Here is a 17,941-nt window from a genome sequence, read left to right as displayed (position 1 = left end):
CAGTTGTTGTCATGCGTGAGGAAATGGTGGAGTTCAAGTGTGGATCTCTGCAGAGCAGCCTGTCGTCATCCTCCTCCTCGTGTAATTCCTTAGAGGGCCAAACAGAGAAGGGGGCTCGAGGAAGCTACACGATGCAGGGCAGTGAATGCAGCACACTACCCAGCAGCAAATTTCGAAGGCATGGGCACGGTACCAAAGCACGTCCAAATCTAGACCACCTCCTGGGAGCCTTCACCTCAATGGAGCTGCGAGGGGCAACAAGGGATCAGGCAGGGACATCTGGGACGTCCTCCGCTACCAATACTATAGCAGTGACTAAAGCTCCTGCCTCTGACAAGGAACCCCTGCTGGGACGAGGAGAGTCCACTACCATGCTCGGACGGCTCCTTGGGTTGCCTCAGGAGGGGAAGCCCAAGAGGAGCCATTCCTTTGATATGGGTCATGTGGGGACCACGCAGTGTCAAAACACCCACCCTCGCAGGATCAGTAACATCTGGACTAAACGCAGTTTGTCTGTCAATGGCATGCTGCTGCAGTTGGACGACAGCGAGGAAGAGAAGCACACTTTTGATAGCTCAGAGTGGGTGATGGAGAGCACAGTCTGAAGTCGGTGAATTCGTTTTCAGGTCCGTAGATAACACCCCGATGGGAACTGTGGAGACCTGAGCTCTGAAGAAGTGCTGTTTCAGAGGAATGATGTTCATCTTGTGAATACTACGTTTATATGTGCAGAAAGACACTGAAACGTTATCCTTGGCCATGATCATAACAGAAAAAGACTCATATGACAGTTCCAGGAATGTTCCGATGTGAAACTCATATTCCACAATCCACAGAAAAACACAAACTTCCTGCGACATGTGTAACTTAAAAGTGTGTTCATTAAGAAAAGAAAACTCTGAGGATTTGCCTCAACTAAAAGAACATGTACGTATCAGTGTTATGGATACTCAGCATGGAATGGGACTACTACGTGGAATGGGACTACTACAGTGCAATGAAGGACCTGGGGAGCAAGCAAAAGAAACAAAGTCATCTTTATTTTCTTCTATCATGTTTTCCTATGATTTTTAATATTTATTATTTGAATAAATTATCAGCGGGCTACGATCAAATTCAGGGTTGTGCTACATCGCAACTATTTTTTTAATTTCATCTGTGTTTTTAACTTTATTTGACTTTTTATTTATTTTACATAATGATTTGGCACAGGTTTTATGCAAAAAAAAAAAAAACGTTCTGACACCGCCCCCTCCTGTTTGGGAGGAGAGGTGGTGACAGGTTGATATGACCCTGGGAAGAAACCTCATTAATGTTCATTCTGACCTTTGTCTTACAGGGGGTCCTCGACTTACATCGAGGTTAGGTCTGTAACGGTGTCGTAACTCGAATTTTCATCATAAGTCGGACCTTGAGTATTACATATCCAAAAAAGTGTTTGAAAACGGAACATGTTAGCTGGGAAACAGTTGAACAGCAAAGAAGACCACAGGGACAGTGAGCTGTTGAATTTATTCTCCTCTACAGTTTGTTCTGACAGAACCGTGCTTGTGAGTCATTATGAAGGGCAAAATGGTTAAAAAAATATATACCAGTGAATGTAAACAGAGCCGTCTTTCTCTTCGGTATGAGGGAACCCGACTTTCTTAATAAACTTTTATGTAGGGGGTGAGGCCACAACAGTCCAACGCCGTAGGTCGCGGACATCGTAAACCGAGGACCTCCTGTATTCAAATAACAGAACAGTTCTTCAGACAGCCTGGATGGTTTTGTACCGAAGGCTATAGAAAATAAAATGAGACACATTCAATAAACCAACAGAAAACTGTAGTAAAACACTGATAAACTTCTTTCCGGTTTGTGCTAAAATCCTGTGCAAAAATATACTTGGCCAAATAATTTGATACCATTTCCTCATTGATTAGCACTGGCGACAGTTGACCCTGAAAGCTGGAAGGCCCAGGCTGCAGAGTGTTCTCTCAGGATACGGTTTCAGATTTTATCAGCACATCTTACAGTAGCCACCGTATTTGAATGTTCTTCAAAATCCATCCGACCCTTTTAGGCTTGCTGCAGAATGTACCATTTGGCTGTAATTCTTGGAGAATCACACCAGTGATGGAGAGTGACTGAGGCACTCATGCAGTTTAAATTGAAGAGTGAGTTTATTTCAAGATGTATTAGAGTAACACGAGGAGGAGGAGGAGGAGATACATTTGACCCTAAGCCAAACAGCCGAAATTACAATTTTAATTTTTGTTTGTTTAAAATAACTCATCAAAGCAATTTCTTTGGCTTTGAACATTGACTTTACATTGCAGGGTCATGAAGTGAAGTTTCATAAACATGTTTGATGCCTTTCGCAGTATTGTCATCCTCTCCTCTGTGTTTCATGAAGAGGGTAGTCATCTATTTTTTTCCCTAGGTGAACTGTTCTGTAATTTTGCTTTTTTGTACAATAAATGGGGGAGAATATAAAAGGAGCAGGGAGGGTTGGGTGTCTTAAAGTAGGACTATTTTCATGATAAACCAACAGTAAGACGGTGCTTTGCAGTAGTTTACCAACACGGTCCTAATAATTGGATTTACTGAGACTGAATTTTACGTCAAGTCAAGTAGAGAGAAGTTCATAACTGTTTTTGAAGCGTCCCTTCACCCAAATACAAAACAAAACTTTTTCATTTGTGTCTTCTATTTGTACTAAACATTTGAAAAAGCATTGTTTTTTGCCCAGTAAGTAATACACATTTCGTACAAAAAAAAAAAACCCAAATCTTTTGAAAACGCTATTTTCTCCTTTGGTACTGAATTAAAGTAAACAACAATTACAAAATTAGAAAATGAAATACTTCATTTATCAAGACAATTTAAAATGTACAAAATTATTTCTTTGTTTTTGAGTGTATTTAAAGTATTTTCATGCACGATTCAGTTTATTTGTGAAATTCTGCCAACTTATTACCAAACACATTACTGAGCCACATGTTTTCATAACCATGACCTCACACTGACTCTACAGTAAGAATTGTTCTTAAAATCCACTTTATCGAAGTGTGAACAATGTTGCTCAGCTTGAAATGACTTTGTTTTTGATTTAGTCTGTTCATACAGAATATTAAAAAAACATCAGCATGTACTATAAAAAAATGTATCGCCAGAACTTGTGGTGAGTACCCAGATGTGGTGAGCATTTGAAACTACTGAACAGCCTTGTGTCATTGGATTTGTTTGTCTTTGTTTTGGTGATTTGGGTGAACCCGCTCTCAAACTACAGCTTCATTGAACGATCCCATTCATTCTGGTAAATATGAACACCATTTAATTTTGTACTTAACTTGACATAGACTCGGTTCTGGGGTGTAAACAAAAAAAAAATGTTCAAGTTTGAAAACATTTTGCTACAAAAGAATATAAAATGTTGAATAATTCCTATGAACCTAATTGGCTCCCTTGTGGTTTTTTTTCTTACATCATTATCATAAAGTTATACAAAGATATTCTGTGTGCTTAAATTAAGCTCTCAATATGAAAGTAAAGCAAAAGTGAACTCCTCGTCACTGTGACACAGCTCACCACTGCACACAACCAAATGTGACCTCTGTTTTTAACCCATCACCACAGTGAACAGTGGCAGCTTTAAGAACCAGGGAGCAGTGAGTGACATCACTGACTATGTCCGATGTCCACATGCAGGTGGTGCAGCAGTTGGTTGGATTTTTGGCTTCATCTCTCAGCATATAAACCGATGTGGGTCTCCACATACTGTATATATGGATTAGTTCTTTGGGTAACACAATTTTGGGCTGTGATTCAATCAGACTTGGACAATAACAACAGTTTGACAGAATTACTCACTGATAGTGAAGGTTTGTGTAGCCAAACAATACACAAAGCAATGTTGAATAAAAACTAAATGAGCAGGATCTGCCTGGAGGGCTTTTTTTGACCATTAGGTGATTTGTGTGCATATGAACTTTTTATGAGTTGTTAAAGGATTGGCTGTGAGCCTCGAAGCTAAATGAGGCTTCGTTTGTCCATCGCTGCTATTTTTGTTTGCTATGAATTAGTCAATGTGTTTTTTCCCTCCTGTGGTCCAGCTGCTGTAATGAGGTCACCCCTTTGCTGACTCACCTCAGCACTGGCTTTATTACAAATCACCCGTACATGCAGCTTCTGGCCAACACCCATAATAAAATCTTATTTCATATAACCTGTCAGGAAATGTGCTTATGGCAGCTCAGAGTAAATCTAATCTCCACAAGCACCAAGCTTTCCATGAGATGTAATGCTGACAGGGATATGAACCTGCTTCTGGCACAGGATGTGCATGGTTACTGAATGAAACTGGAAGGACGGCTGTGTTTATGTATCAACCTATAAGAAATCTTTCAATCAAATTTGTATTGTTAAGGCCTAATTGTGAATATTGGTGTGTGTTTAAGTCTAGAGTTATTCTTCCAGGAACGTTACAACAAAATATACTATTGTATTGGGGACATTTGTTTTTCTGCAGAGAATATGCACTTTCCTGCGTATCCAGTGACAGGATACTTCATGGTTGAAGATTTAATCTGGAGTTAGGGTCAGAGTTAGGATCAGATTGGATCTTGAGTGAGGATAAAAATTATACAAATATTTGTAATAATTATGGTAAAGGCTAATTGTCTAAGGCAGTGTTTTTTAAACCTTGGGATCGCAACCCAAAGTGGGGTCACATAGAGTTTAAATAGGGTCACCTGAAATGTCTAGAGTTGATTTAAAATAAATACGATAAAAATATTAATTCAACTAATTATTCTATATTTTTTAATTATGAATGATAACAGCACACACAATTTTAAACAACTGTATTCTCTGTATAAAATAGTTCAAGTTCAAAAATAAAAGGCAACATACAAACATATCTGAGCTGGCACTTCTAGATTGACAGCTGTGGTCACGTGACCGAGAAAAAAATTTCCCTAGGGAGGCCGGCAATTTGTGATGTCAAAATGGGGTCACAAGCCCAAAAAGGTTAGGAACCACTGGGCTAATGAATTAATGATGTCTCTGTGAACCACTAAAAATCTGTGTTGGGAGGAGGTGAAGAGAAAGACTGAAAGAGAAGCTGAATTTATTTGACTACTATTATTTATCAGTGCCTTAAATGGATCTCCAATACAGAGTATAAATGTATAAACTCTGGTTAAATCACCACTAACCACTAACACGCAGGTGTAGGTGTTAAAGGTATGGACATCTGAACAGTGGTGCGTTCACAGCTTTGCCTTGTCTAAAGGTGAGTGTGTTTATTCCACACAGCGGAGGACAATGCTGCTAAACCACATCAGTATAGTTTACACTGTTTAAGCTCAAGCCACACTGGTTCAGGTTCTTAATTGGACTTCCTGTCACAGACTGGTTTAATTTCCACACACTTTTTTACGGATCGGCCAAATTTAGAAAAGTCTTCCAAAGACTAAAGAGGGGAAACTTTCCAATTATATTCACAGAATTATCAAATTCATATTAGAATTACTACGACACATGGGGTAATAGCAACAGTGGCTGTTTTTAGCTAGAACAGCTAATTGGCTGATGGAGAGGTCAACATTTTCTGGTCATTTCAGTTCAATTGTTCGTTTAAATACAGACCCTTTATTAACTGTGGTGCCTGTTGTTCACCGGAGGTCAGATCGGTTCCACGCCCCCTAACCTCCCCAGGGAAACTAGGAAATAAAATGAACTTTATGCATCGGGTATATGAAAAGTACAACAAAATATGAAGTGCTCACATTGGAACATTAAGTTCATACATTTCAGTTATCAGATTATAAATAAAGATGAAAAGCAGAGACATAGACATAGATGTTCTCAGGTGTGGAGCTGATAAACAATGCTTAATGTTAAAGCCTATAATAAGACCTACAACATTATAATCCATATAATTCTAAAAAACAAGAAAAAAATACCCCCAAAAAACACCAAACAAAAACTTCACACAAGGAATATGAAGTACATTGAAATGCAGTATATGCAAATGTACAATTTTACATGAACTTCTTGTGTTCCCTGCTACAAATGGTTACGTTTGGTTTCTATAAACGTTTGTTTTGTTAACAAACATAGTGGAATGTGTGGTTTGGCAACTAAAATGGACTAAGTTTTTTTGATGTCTTTGAATGTGTCATGCCGGTTATCAGGTGTCAGTTATTAGCCAATTAGCGCCTATCAGAGGTGAGCGTTAACTGTGCAGGGGTGGAACTAAAGACAGAGACGACAATGGGGGAAAACACAAGTTGTTCCGTTGGAGTTTTGGTTTTGGTTTGTGGGTTTTACGCGCCACGCCGCCGTCGTTAACTGGAAGGAGACTTCGTCAAGTTATCGAGTGAGTGTGAACTGGTGACTATATGAACGTTATCTGAGGGAATACTGAGTTTGTTATTGCTGTACATTTCTGTGTAGTGTGCCTCGAAGCCTGCATGTCGGTCTGCATCCTGCCGCTACGGATGCTCACCACTGCACACGGAGGGTGATCGGAACTTCCAGCTACTACCGCTGTACCGCGGATCTGACTGGTTTCTCCGCCTCGTCTCAGAGTTCCCGCAAAACAGGCTGCTAACCCTGCCTGTGTTTCTACGAATCAGTAAGTTTAAGAAGACATTTTTATTTTTTTTTGAGGGGATTTATAATGAGCTCCAACGTGCGCTGCAACGGCACCGTAACCGAGTTTATGAAACCCCCGGTTTTATTTTATTGGTTGCAAGGGTCATCACGACATTTTAAAAGGCGATTGCCTGTTTTTGTGTGTGATAATAAATGTTAATGTTGTTGCAATATGCCGTTGCAAATGCTCATTTATGTCCGATGAGTTTGTTTACATTGGAGCTATGGTGTGTTAAAGTTATACATGGGAGATTGTAAGTTAACCAGGGGTCTCTACACCCGAGTCAGAGCCAAATGCTCCAGTTAAAGTCCGAAATGTAATGTTTCAGTTAAATCCCTCCCATGTTTAAGTCGTGATCTACTGTCTAGGGCAGTGTTTCCCAAACTTTTTTTCTAACGATCCATATTTGAAAAGTCACAAACCTTCACGCCCCAAGTCAATAGACATTATTCGTAAACTCCTTGAAAACATGATGTGGGACCCCCCCCCCCCCCCCAAAAAAAAAAAAAAAAATCTCTTGCGACCTACCTGAGGGTTGCAATCCAGTCTTTTGGGATTATTTTATTTACTAAGTTATTAGCAGTAAATAAATAATGTTCAGGCAAGTTATTTTAATGATTTTCCACCGCACACCTCATAGCCACCAGTGTACCATAGCACAGTGGTCGTGATAATCTGCTATAATATAATTATAGTTTCACCAGCTGTTTAAGTTTGAACAGTGCCATCGTAGGAACAACTTTGTTATTGCTAGATTTTCTAAATTGTGAATAATTGTAAGAATCTTTGATACTTTGGCTAATGCTGTCAGCCTGAGTGTAAACCATAAATATAATTTGGTCCGTACGGATGTGTGAAAGATGCATAAAAGAGACATTCACAAAGAGAAACGTTTCCTCTTGGCTGCCAAATTAAAGCCTGTCATCCAATGGAAAAAAATAAATAGTCAATAGTTTATCCCCACAGGTAATATCACTTGCCAACGTCTGGAAAAACAATCGTTCATTAGTCACACAGTCCTGTGTAAACAAATAAGGGTTAATAGTAGTGATTCATTTGATAAACATCAGTGTTGGCTGATGTTCACCTCATCATCTGAAAGCACTAAATTCACATTGATAATTCACTGAAGATGAATTACAAATATATTAGCATCTAATCAGTTACAAATGGCGGTCCCCGGCACACAGTGATGATACTGCCAAGTTCTAAAGACTTGAAGAGTACAAGCCAGACTTGTACTCTTGTACACAGACTACTGTACGCCGTAGACAACGCCACAAAATAGGTAATATACACCGCAAATCACTCTTACCTCCTCTCTCCCTCTCTCTCTCGCCCAGACTCCACGCCCACCTTCCTTCAACTTGATAGGCTGCAAATGCCCACAGAGGTAAGTTAGCTACAGAGGACTAGCCCCTCCATGACTCATCTAAACCTGCATTGGTTCTATTTAAGTAAGTCATAAAGTTCAGTGTGAGGAGGGTCCTCTGTTATTGTATCGTACACTTATCTTCTCACATACATATTTTTATCTTGTCTAGATTTGTTTTCATTCTCCATCTTGTATCATCTGCGGCCACTGTATCTCTTCGTCCAACTAATAATTAGGACGTACCTGTTAGGCGGTGCAATTATCTGTTAGAACCCAATAAAGTGCTACTCTGTGTGGAAACCAAATACAATCACATCACTGTCTTATTGGATTAACTGTCATTTTACAGTATTTTTTATAGGGATGTCGCATAATATTGACTGGAAATGTAATTCTAACCCAGACAATATTTTATATGATGGTAACCATGCATCATTATATTGCAGCTTTACTGGTGTCTTATTACTAATATAAGTAGTTATTAGTGTGATGTTTACATTAGCATGTGTGGCAACAGTAACTGCACCAGTCTTTTCTAGAATATTTGACAAAGCCACGTACAGTGAACTATTCTGGTCTTTGGTGTTTATTTTGTCTAAACTAGAGACTACAGACTCGTGATGAGTGGTACCAGATTTTTTGATTCAGTACGATACCAATTCCTCTTTTTTGTTTTTTTTTTTTTCTATACTGATATCAGTACTGCATTACATGAAATGTCTTCAGTTTTACACAGTGTGACCTAAATAGTTTAATTTTGACTATTAAAGGACAAGGATTTCCTCTTCAAAAATCATAATGTTTTTCTTATCTTTTGATCAACTTCAGTCCTGATCATAAAAGTTAGAAATTGGTCAAATATCTGGTGTAGTAAGTTTCCCTTTTTATTTATTAATCAGTATCAAGACTTTATGAGAGTAATCAATGCTCAATTGCTTCTTGTGTTAATATCTGTCTGTCAATAAAAACAGAATCTGTTCTCCCATCACATGTCTGGCTTCATCAGGAGGCCGGTGTGGTGCTGACATTACACACTAACTAACTTTATAAACAGTAACCTCAGGTAATGGTGACCTGTTGGTCACCATTACAATTTATAGGTAGAGTTAGAGTTAGGGGTATTATTTGTTTGTGACTAACAACTTTATAAACAGTAACTTCAGGTAATGGTGGCCTGTTGGTCTCCATGGTAACCTGTTAGTCTCCACGGTAACCTGTTGGTCTCATTGGTAACCTGTTGGTCTCCATGGTGACCTGTTAGTCTCATTGGTAACCTGTTAGTCTCCATGGTGACCTGTTAGTCTCCATGGTAACCTGTTAGTCTTCATGGTGACCTGTTGGTCTCGTTGGTAACCTGTTAGTCTTCATGGTGACCTGTTGGTCTGCCAAACACTACCACAAACTAAAAACACACACACAAAACCATAACTGAGTGACCAACCAGAATCTTGTGAACCAGAACAACTGAATGATTGAACGAAGCTCCTTTATATCTTGTCCACATGTTGTGACTTGGAGCCACCATTGAAATGACCAGACCAAAGGGTTCTACCTACGTTGGAAGCGTTAAATATATATTTACACATATAAGCTACAAATACTTTGTGTATAAATAACATGTTGGGATACTGACTAAATCCAAGTGCTGTAGTTCTGTGGCACAGTCTGATCCAATTCTTAGTGTTTGGTCACTACTACACACTATAGAATTATATTTAATAATATAATATATATATAACTCATGATCTACTACTACTCCCTTTTCATTCTGCCGCTGGATCTAGTTTTTACCCCTGTTGTACTTGATACTTCTATTAAAGTCTTCAACCATGTTGTAGGTAAAGTGAATCTAAACACTGTCATGAACAGTTTGCATGCATTTGCATTTTAATGCATTTTCTGCTTGAGTTTTCAATAACTGAAACAAAATATATAATACTTTGTTTCATCTACCATTCATTCATCTGATCTCTTATCCTCATATAGCTAAAAATGTACAACCGTGTCGATTGATAGACATGGGTTACTACTTGCTAAAGTGATGCGGTTCATTTTATCAGGTTAGAGTTAGGGGTATTATTTGTTTGTTTGTTAGTTGTTTTGTTACTGCTCCAGTGACCTTTGAGGTAAAGTTAACCCTTAACAGAAATGTTTCACATTCTCTAAAAACCTAGTACAGCAAACATACTTTTACTGCAGTTTGTGCATCCAACAGATCAGCCACATGTTTCCCAGTACTTTTAAACACTTGTTAATTGCAGTGTCTAACATGTTACTCAGATTCCCTGAATGCAGTGAAGTCAGTGAAGTGGACGGTCAGTGGAAGTCAGCCGTCCTGTATACTTAGCAACAACCAGCTGGAAGACTCATTAGATCAGAGTTAATGAGGATCTCGATTGTTTCAGGACCAAGTTAACGACCAGCCCTAATTAAAACGCTACAACGTTCTCGTCACCGGTGGTCCCTGTTTGGTCACACCAGTTAAAAACACCTTCCATTTTCTTCAGTGCTTGTGTTGTGTTGGTATTCAAGCCCCGGGTAAAAAACAACCTGAGAATTCTGCTACCTGCAATGTTTTGCATGCGGAACGTCACCGTATCTTTGCACCATAAATCAAGTGACTATACCTTCTCAATTCTGTTGTTGTAGCAAAAAAAAAAAAAAAATACTCTGTAGAGAATAAGTATTAAACTCATTATCACATTTTTATTTAAAAGTAGTTTTGGTATTGTTGTTTTTGCAAAGCAACAAAGCCACAGCAAAGTAAAAACATGAAATGGAAATGTTAAAAGGAAATGTTATATGTTAGTGATAAGTTTTTATTGCATTGTACAACTTTTAATGAGAAACAAAATCAATTTAGAAAAATCTACAAAATATTTATGTTGGTCAAAAGACGAACTATTAACATGAAATTCCATGAAAAAAAACTACAAACAAAAGAAATGGCTTTGGTTGTAAAATGGACTGAATTGTAGTGGCCGTGACATAAGACAGGAGATACAGTTTTAACTTTAGAGCATTAATTTACAAAATGAATAAATGAATTTCTTACCTCAACAAAAAGTGTGCATTAAAACTTTTCAAAAGTACAACAGCTCCTGCTCTGGTTAGCTCCGACTGACAACAAAGTTGGTAACTTGACACTGCTGTTACACAGTATCTAGATTTATAAATATTTATTTTTAATAAGGGAAAACTCATCATCTAGACAGGAGCGTATGTATTTTTAATTTTTCAGATTTACAAGCAAAGCAAATCTGACAAGAAATATTTTTGATGAGTGTGATTCTATTGAACCTGACAAGGTTTTTGCACCAAGTTAACAAAGGCTTTCATAAGACTCTGAGTTAGTGAGGTATATTTCATGTCCATGTGAGTGTCTGTCATAAAGAAATGACACATTGTAATGCAATATTGCTGAAGGACTTCAAGGTCACCATCCACGTCATTGACAACAGCAGTGTACATTCTGATATATATACTGTATTGTATCTTAAGTGTCAGCTGACAACTACCGTAGCTCCCCGAATAGAAATAATTCAAATGTTTATTAAACCAGGTCTTAGATATAAAGGAGTCCTTGTCTTATGTCCCAGAAAGCATCAGAGGAGTCTGACTTACACCTGGAAGCCATAATGAAGGGCAAACAGTTCCCAAAACTACAACATAAATAAAAGGAAGCGACTGTAGCACAGTCCTGTGTATGAAGTACGATCAGAGAATGTAAACAAAACCACAGCGTGACGTATTCATCCGCCGACGAATTCACAAAATTGCAAAATATGTCGGATTGATGGAACAAGGCTTTGTTGATAAAGTGATGGAGACATAACCACGAAACGCTGTAAGTTGAGGACGTCATAAACCGAGGACCCGTGTATTTACAACCAAACTAGACTCACAGAAACCTCTAAAGTACAGCTTTTGTTCTGGGTTGGATTCTACAGAAAGCGTTGGTCGTTTTTAGCTAATCTAAGAGTTGAATATAGATTATGCTAATTGGTTGATGTGATTTGTTTGTGGCCTAGGCTAGATTAATTTCATGAATACTATCATGTTCATAAATGATAAATATTTTTCTTGTAAATTTTAATACAGCTCATCTCATTGTACGAACTGAGGCCTGGTTACTATTATGTTCTTCTCAGCAGAACATTGTGTAAATGTCGCCTGGTAAATACAGCAGCAACTGTGGGAGTGTGTGTGTGTGTGTGTGTGTGTGTGTGTGTGTAACCTTGATCCGCTGCTGTGTGTGGTTGCTGTCTCAGAAGCTCCAGCGTCCCCTGCAGAGCTGATTGCACTGACAAATGCTGTAGGAGTTCCATTTGAATGTTGTGGGTGTACGTGGTGAACGTGTTTGCAAATCTCCCGCATTAAAATGGCTTCTCTATAATTGTAGCCGAAAATTTTCTCTCCTAAAAAAACCCCACTATGAATAATTTATGGCACGTTCAGACTGTAATGGTGCAGCAAATAAGCTACATGAACAAAAGGGATTTTTTTTTTTCTTCTTCTCAATCTCTCTGCTCACTGAGGAGTAGGCTTCATGTTGTCTGTACGGCCGCTGTTTCCTGCTAATTCAATATGGATTATAGCACATCGGCGTTAGCTAGTTAAACGATCCCCTACCTTAGCACTCTCACCTCTGGGAGGGGTCTGTGCTGTCATTCACTGACTGAAGGCTAGTGACGACAGTATCCATTCTTTGGTATCCATATATCTATACTTGTATGAGTACTCTAAATTACTCTCAAAGTATCAACACTAATTAATGTGCCACCTCCAGATCTTTTAGGGTAACTTACTACATATAGGCTTTTGTGCTACAACACCCACCACCATCGCCCTCTTCTGGTCACATGACCACTGACCAGAAGTGGTCAGTGACTCCATGTGTCTTTTACTGGTAGCAGTTAATCCATTAAGGTCACATTGTGTAAAACTAGTGATGTCGTTTGTTATGAATAATATGTTCTGAAAATATACAGATTCAATTTATTAAATGGCCAGTATTTGTCATGTTTTATTGGGCTAAAATATCATCTCCAGTATTAATATTGGTGTCTGTAATCAAAAAAACAAAATCCAACCACAGACCCTTTTATGAGTCAGACAACAGTTCTACTACTGAACCAGCACAGCATAAACTTAATACTAATTTTAAATGTGTCATTTTTGGAATTCTTGACATCATTTACAGTATTTCCCCTTCCCCACTGGTATCGCTGGTATACAGCAGCACCAAATACAAACTACACATGGTACACATGTCCTCACATTATTATACATATGAACACATGTCCTCACTGTGTCCTCACAGCTCTTCTCCACTGCATTTTTCATCATTAAGCAGTACAGCAGGGGTTTATACAGTACATTTGAGGGTAATTACCATGTTGATGCTTTCACACAGTGACTCAGAGGCACAACATTGACATTCCAGAGGGAATGAATATATATAGCCTATGAATGGAGTATTTATGGAAGTACTCATTAGTAAAATTCATTCTGTTTGCACTCTCAGTCAGAGAAACCCCAGTGAACAGATGAATATTTGGAAAGAAGGCTAAGCATGTAATATTCAGTGTACAACTGTAGTTTAGCACAGTGATCATCAACGGGCGACCAAAACCCACCCACCCAACCGTCCAATCCAGCACATCAAACATCCAGTAACAATGTTAGACAAAAACGTTTTTATTTTATCATAGTGTCGGTGCCCCAAGTTCTCTGCCCTCTGACATATATAGTTATATACACATATATATTTTATGTACAGTATAAGATGATGCAGTTTTTCAGAAAAGTAAAAAAGCAAATTTTAGAGCTATAAATCCCTCCTGAAAAAGTACCAAAGTTTTAGAAGAAGATTAAAACCAGTAAAGAGAAATACAGTACTGTCAGGCTGGTTAACTTTTAATCCTGGAGCTGTTTGATGAACCAAACAGAATTTGGAATGGTAGCTCAGCTCAGATAAGGGTAAAAGTGCCTGTTAGATCTGAAAGCATGCTACAACGGGGTCCTGGACCTAGGCTGGAATTCAGGTCCTGCAGCATGACATATTTTAGGGTAAATCTTTTTTTTTTTAGTTCCCATTATTTTTGTGATTAAAAAAACCTTTTCTAACCTAAAAACATTAAACAGTAAAAATATAGCCAGCTACACTAAAGACTAGGTATCTTTGTTTACCTAGCTTGTTTTTTTATTTGTTTGCAACAATCTGAATCTGATCCTGACATCTTCAAGTGTCAAATGTGTTCTTACTGCAACTGGCAGACTGAAAAGAGCCGCAGCAACTCACTGTTTTTGTCCCCTGTGCCTAAAAACTCAACGTTAAACTTTTACCATGGATGCATATTTTCTCCTTCCATTTCACCCATGATATATGCACTGTATTTTTTAATGCAATGTTCTTATTGCCTGCTGTCATAAATTATTTAAAGATTTTTTTCTATCTTTTAAACCATGAAGTATAAATGTCACACTGCAAAAATTGTGTCTAAAATATTGGAATTTCATGAAGTCATTTCTGTTATTCTGAACCCAAGAGGAAACGCAAACTGAATGGTTTTGGGCACCATTTCCATTTCCGACCAATAAAACCTTGAGCAACAGGACTGCATAATCTGTGTCTACCCACTGAGCAGTTCAACTCAGCATGAGAAACGTGAGCAGAACATTGGTCGGTTCCATTCACTGGCCTGTCCATTTGTGCCTCTCTAATCATTTGTTTGGACTGGTTGTATTGTTAGCTCTGCCTGTTGTTCATAGAGACATCCCTCCAGACAATAAATCACGGGTTTAATAAAAATCCATGACCCACTGAATTTAAAATCATGAACCACCCACTGGCTTAATCTGTGTTTGTGCGCTTGATGAAATAAACCAACAAGTAAACAGCACTTGGTGGCATAATATAAGCGTGAAAGCATGAATCCAATATTTATTTTCCTTAGTGGGTGCAGGGAGAGTGGAGAGCTAATCCTACTGGGAAGTGGATGAGTCACCATGGCCGACATTTATTATTTTATTTACAGACTGATGGTGGTGTTCAAAAAATTTCCACCAAAATCTGCACCCTTTTGGTTGCTGTGAGATGGAATATTAGAATATGGTGAGAAGTCTGGAGCATTGTGTGGCTAAGAGTCGCTGCGGTGCAGTGATGCTACAGAGTCAGATGCAGGTGTATGTGCCAAGCATGCTAAAAAGTTGGGGGGGAAAAAAGTGGGAAAATGGCTTTTCATGAGAGGTCTGCATGTTCTCATGTGATATTCTTTGCACATTTAAACTGCAGTTTATTAGATGGAATACACTGATTGGAGATCAGGCTAATGACAGAAGAGAGATGACTGTGTGTGAACTGAGGTCTCAGGGATTTGAAACAATATGCTAAATGTAATAATGTTGTGATTAGCCATAAATATATATACACACGCACACACACATATATATGGTTTTGAAATAAGCTAACACTGTGATTAGCCATATATGTATATATAGGTATATATTTATGGCTAATCACAGCGTTCACATATCTTAAAACCATATATATATATAAATAGCTGCAGCTCCTTCTCTTATGATCCCACTTTGCTGAAAGTTTAGCTTAAACAGCTCAAGCATTCTCTCCGTCCCTAAGCCTCTACCCTATGGCTGCTCTCAGTGAAATAATGACTTGGGCTGCAGGCCAAAGCCTCTTCTAAGCCAGGGCTAATAATGGTGGAGTTGAGGGAAAATATTGGTCTTTTCTTATGCTGAATGTGTGTGACTTTACCTGCCACACAAAGGTCAGGTTTCTCAGGAACAGCAGCAAAGGTGGAAGGCTTTCAGTTCAGTCAGTGAGGTCATGTTTACCAGTGAAAATCTGGAACTAAACCAGTGGTGAGAGATCAGATTTAGGATGGATATTACACAGAACTAAATATAAACATATATATACTGTTTAACAAGTACTGTAACTGATGTTTTTCTCCCATTATTAATTGGAATGTGTGTCACTAAATGGTAATATGAGTGGACTTGTTATCTGAGGGACCACGGGTTCCAATCCCACCCTAGCTGAGGTGTCGAGCAACCGCCAGACGTCACCTCGCTCCCTCAACTTAACTCTGCGTGACGTGCTGTGAACAGGGACAATATCACCTCAACCAAGTTGTGCTTTTGGAATCAGACATGAAAAAAATGATCCCATCCAATCCCAACCACCCACAGTGTTAATCAATGAAACTGTGGATTTACCAACAGACCACTCTTTCTGCTGTGTCTATTGTTGATTATCACAATAGGAGCCCAGAAGAACACGCTGCACAAAACCTGTCAGAACTTAACCATCAAACCTTTTCTTTTTAGTGACAGAGGCTTTAGATTTTGCTTGTTATCTCTGCCATGTGTTTTTCCAGAACTGTAATGGCCAACACACCCTGAACACAACGGTCTCGCTCCCCGCAACAGGTTGAAGCCATCCCTTCTGCGGAATGTTTCACTTCCTTTAGATTTTGGTAGTGTGACAGCCAAACCAGAACGTGAGCCACGGCTTTATTTCTGTCATTTACTGTGACAGTGATTTCATTTATTAGGTTGATAAAGAGAGAGACGCGTGAATAGAGCGGTGACCTTGTCAGCCTGGATACAGTGCTAAAAAATACTTGTAGTTACTCTAATAAGGTTCAGTTACTAACGAATGATATGAATTTTTGTAGTTTTTTTAGACCTTGTGTAAACAGTTTTTTTCAGGCAGCATAAATTTCATCTAAATTTGTAGAACACACATTTCTTTCTAGTAAACATGATGCGATATTTCTTCGGTCGAGCCTTCACCTGCACCTGCTCCCCAGCATTTTCCTCTTCTCTCTCTCTCTCTCTTTACCTCCCTCTCTGTCTCTCTGTCTCTCTCTCTCTCTCTATATATCTACCCTCCCCGGCCACTTTATTAGGTACACCATGCTAGTAACGGGTTGGACCCCCTTTTGCCTTCAGAACTGCCTCAATTCTTCGTGGCATAGATTCAACAAGGTGCTGGAAGCATTCCTCAGAGAGGTTGGTATATATTGACATGATGGCATCACTCCTGCAAGTTGCCGCAGATTTGTCGGCTGCACATCCATGATGTGAATCTCCCGTTCCACCACATCCCAAAGATGCTCTATTGGATTGAGATCTGGTGACTGTGGAGGCCATTTGAGTACAGTGAACTCATTGTCATGTTCAAGAAACCAGTCTGAGATGATTCCAGCTTTATGACATTGTGCATTACCCTGCTGAAAGTAGCCATCAGAGGTTGGGTACATTGTGGTCATAAAGGGATGGACATGGTCAGCAACAACTAACCCACGATCACCTCCTGTCAACGCTTATATAAACAGTCTTCTTCTATAAACATGTATGAGACATGGAATTGGATTTAAATATACATATGCGTGTGTGTGTGTGTATAAACAGAGGGGAAGGGAAGACAGAGAGAGAGAAACATACAAATGCGTGTATACTGTGTGTGTGTGTATATATATATATATATATATATATACATTGTATTAAAGGGTATTTTCATTTATGTACTTGTGAATGCCACATTCTTAACTGACCCTTATTAAACTGGAAGGCCATAACAAGCATGGAGCCATTTTTATTTTTCTCTTATTAACAGAAGGTGATCTCTAACTGAAACAAATGTCAGTGTTAAACAGACTCTTTCATTACTTTGGGTGATGTGTAAATACAATTGAGGATGGTATAAGTAAAATGGAAAATAATTAAAACAGAATTAGAACGAGAAACGATGAATAAAGTGTCATTTTCTACACAGCCAGTTGAACAGGCAGTAAGAGCAGCTTTAACACCACTGGTGCAGTTCTGAAACTGAGCTGGAAACACTGTCTCCTGCTGTCCACTACATACACACACACACATATACAGTATAT

The 17,941-nt window shown here is 38.8% G+C and overlaps 1 protein-coding gene and 1 long non-coding RNA gene across 5 annotated transcripts in view; both read left to right on the top strand.

The window, feature by feature from the left end:
- The window catches only part of LOC103383789 (leucine-rich repeat and fibronectin type-III domain-containing protein 2), a 45,580-nt gene extending 41,380 nt beyond the window's left edge, over window positions 1-4,200 (top strand). Inside the window, 2 exon segments of the mRNA XM_025060453.1 lie at window positions 1-3; window positions 6-4,200. The exon segment at window positions 1-3 is cut by the window's left edge and continues 424 nt beyond it. Of these exon segments, the coding sequence (XP_024916221.1) occupies window positions 1-3; window positions 6-605 (603 nt within the window). The 3' untranslated portion in view covers window positions 606-4,200.
- Window positions 4,201-5,080: 880 nt separating this feature from the next.
- LOC107988564 (uncharacterized) overlaps window positions 5,081-17,941 on the top strand; it is a 49,458-nt gene continuing 36,597 nt past the window's right edge. For 3 of the 4 annotated variants that reach the window (XR_003051192.1, XR_003051191.1, XR_003051193.1), the window contains exons 1-3: window positions 5,081-6,367; window positions 6,445-6,625; window positions 7,990-8,039. This is a non-coding gene — a long non-coding RNA (uncharacterized LOC107988564). Of the gene's footprint in view, window positions 6,368-6,444; window positions 6,626-7,989; window positions 9,059-17,941 lie in introns of those variants that run through there. The other variant, XR_001760041.2, reaches the window with a different exon arrangement.

The sequence above is a fragment of the Cynoglossus semilaevis genome, chromosome 1 (assembly GCF_000523025.1).
Source record: "Cynoglossus semilaevis isolate Cse_v1.0 chromosome 1, Cse_v1.0, whole genome shotgun sequence".
NCBI classification, from domain to species: Eukaryota; Metazoa; Chordata; class Actinopteri; order Pleuronectiformes; family Cynoglossidae; genus Cynoglossus; species Cynoglossus semilaevis.
The sequence above is the reverse complement of the archived record's forward strand: the minus strand, read 5'-3'. Positions and strand labels throughout refer to the sequence as shown.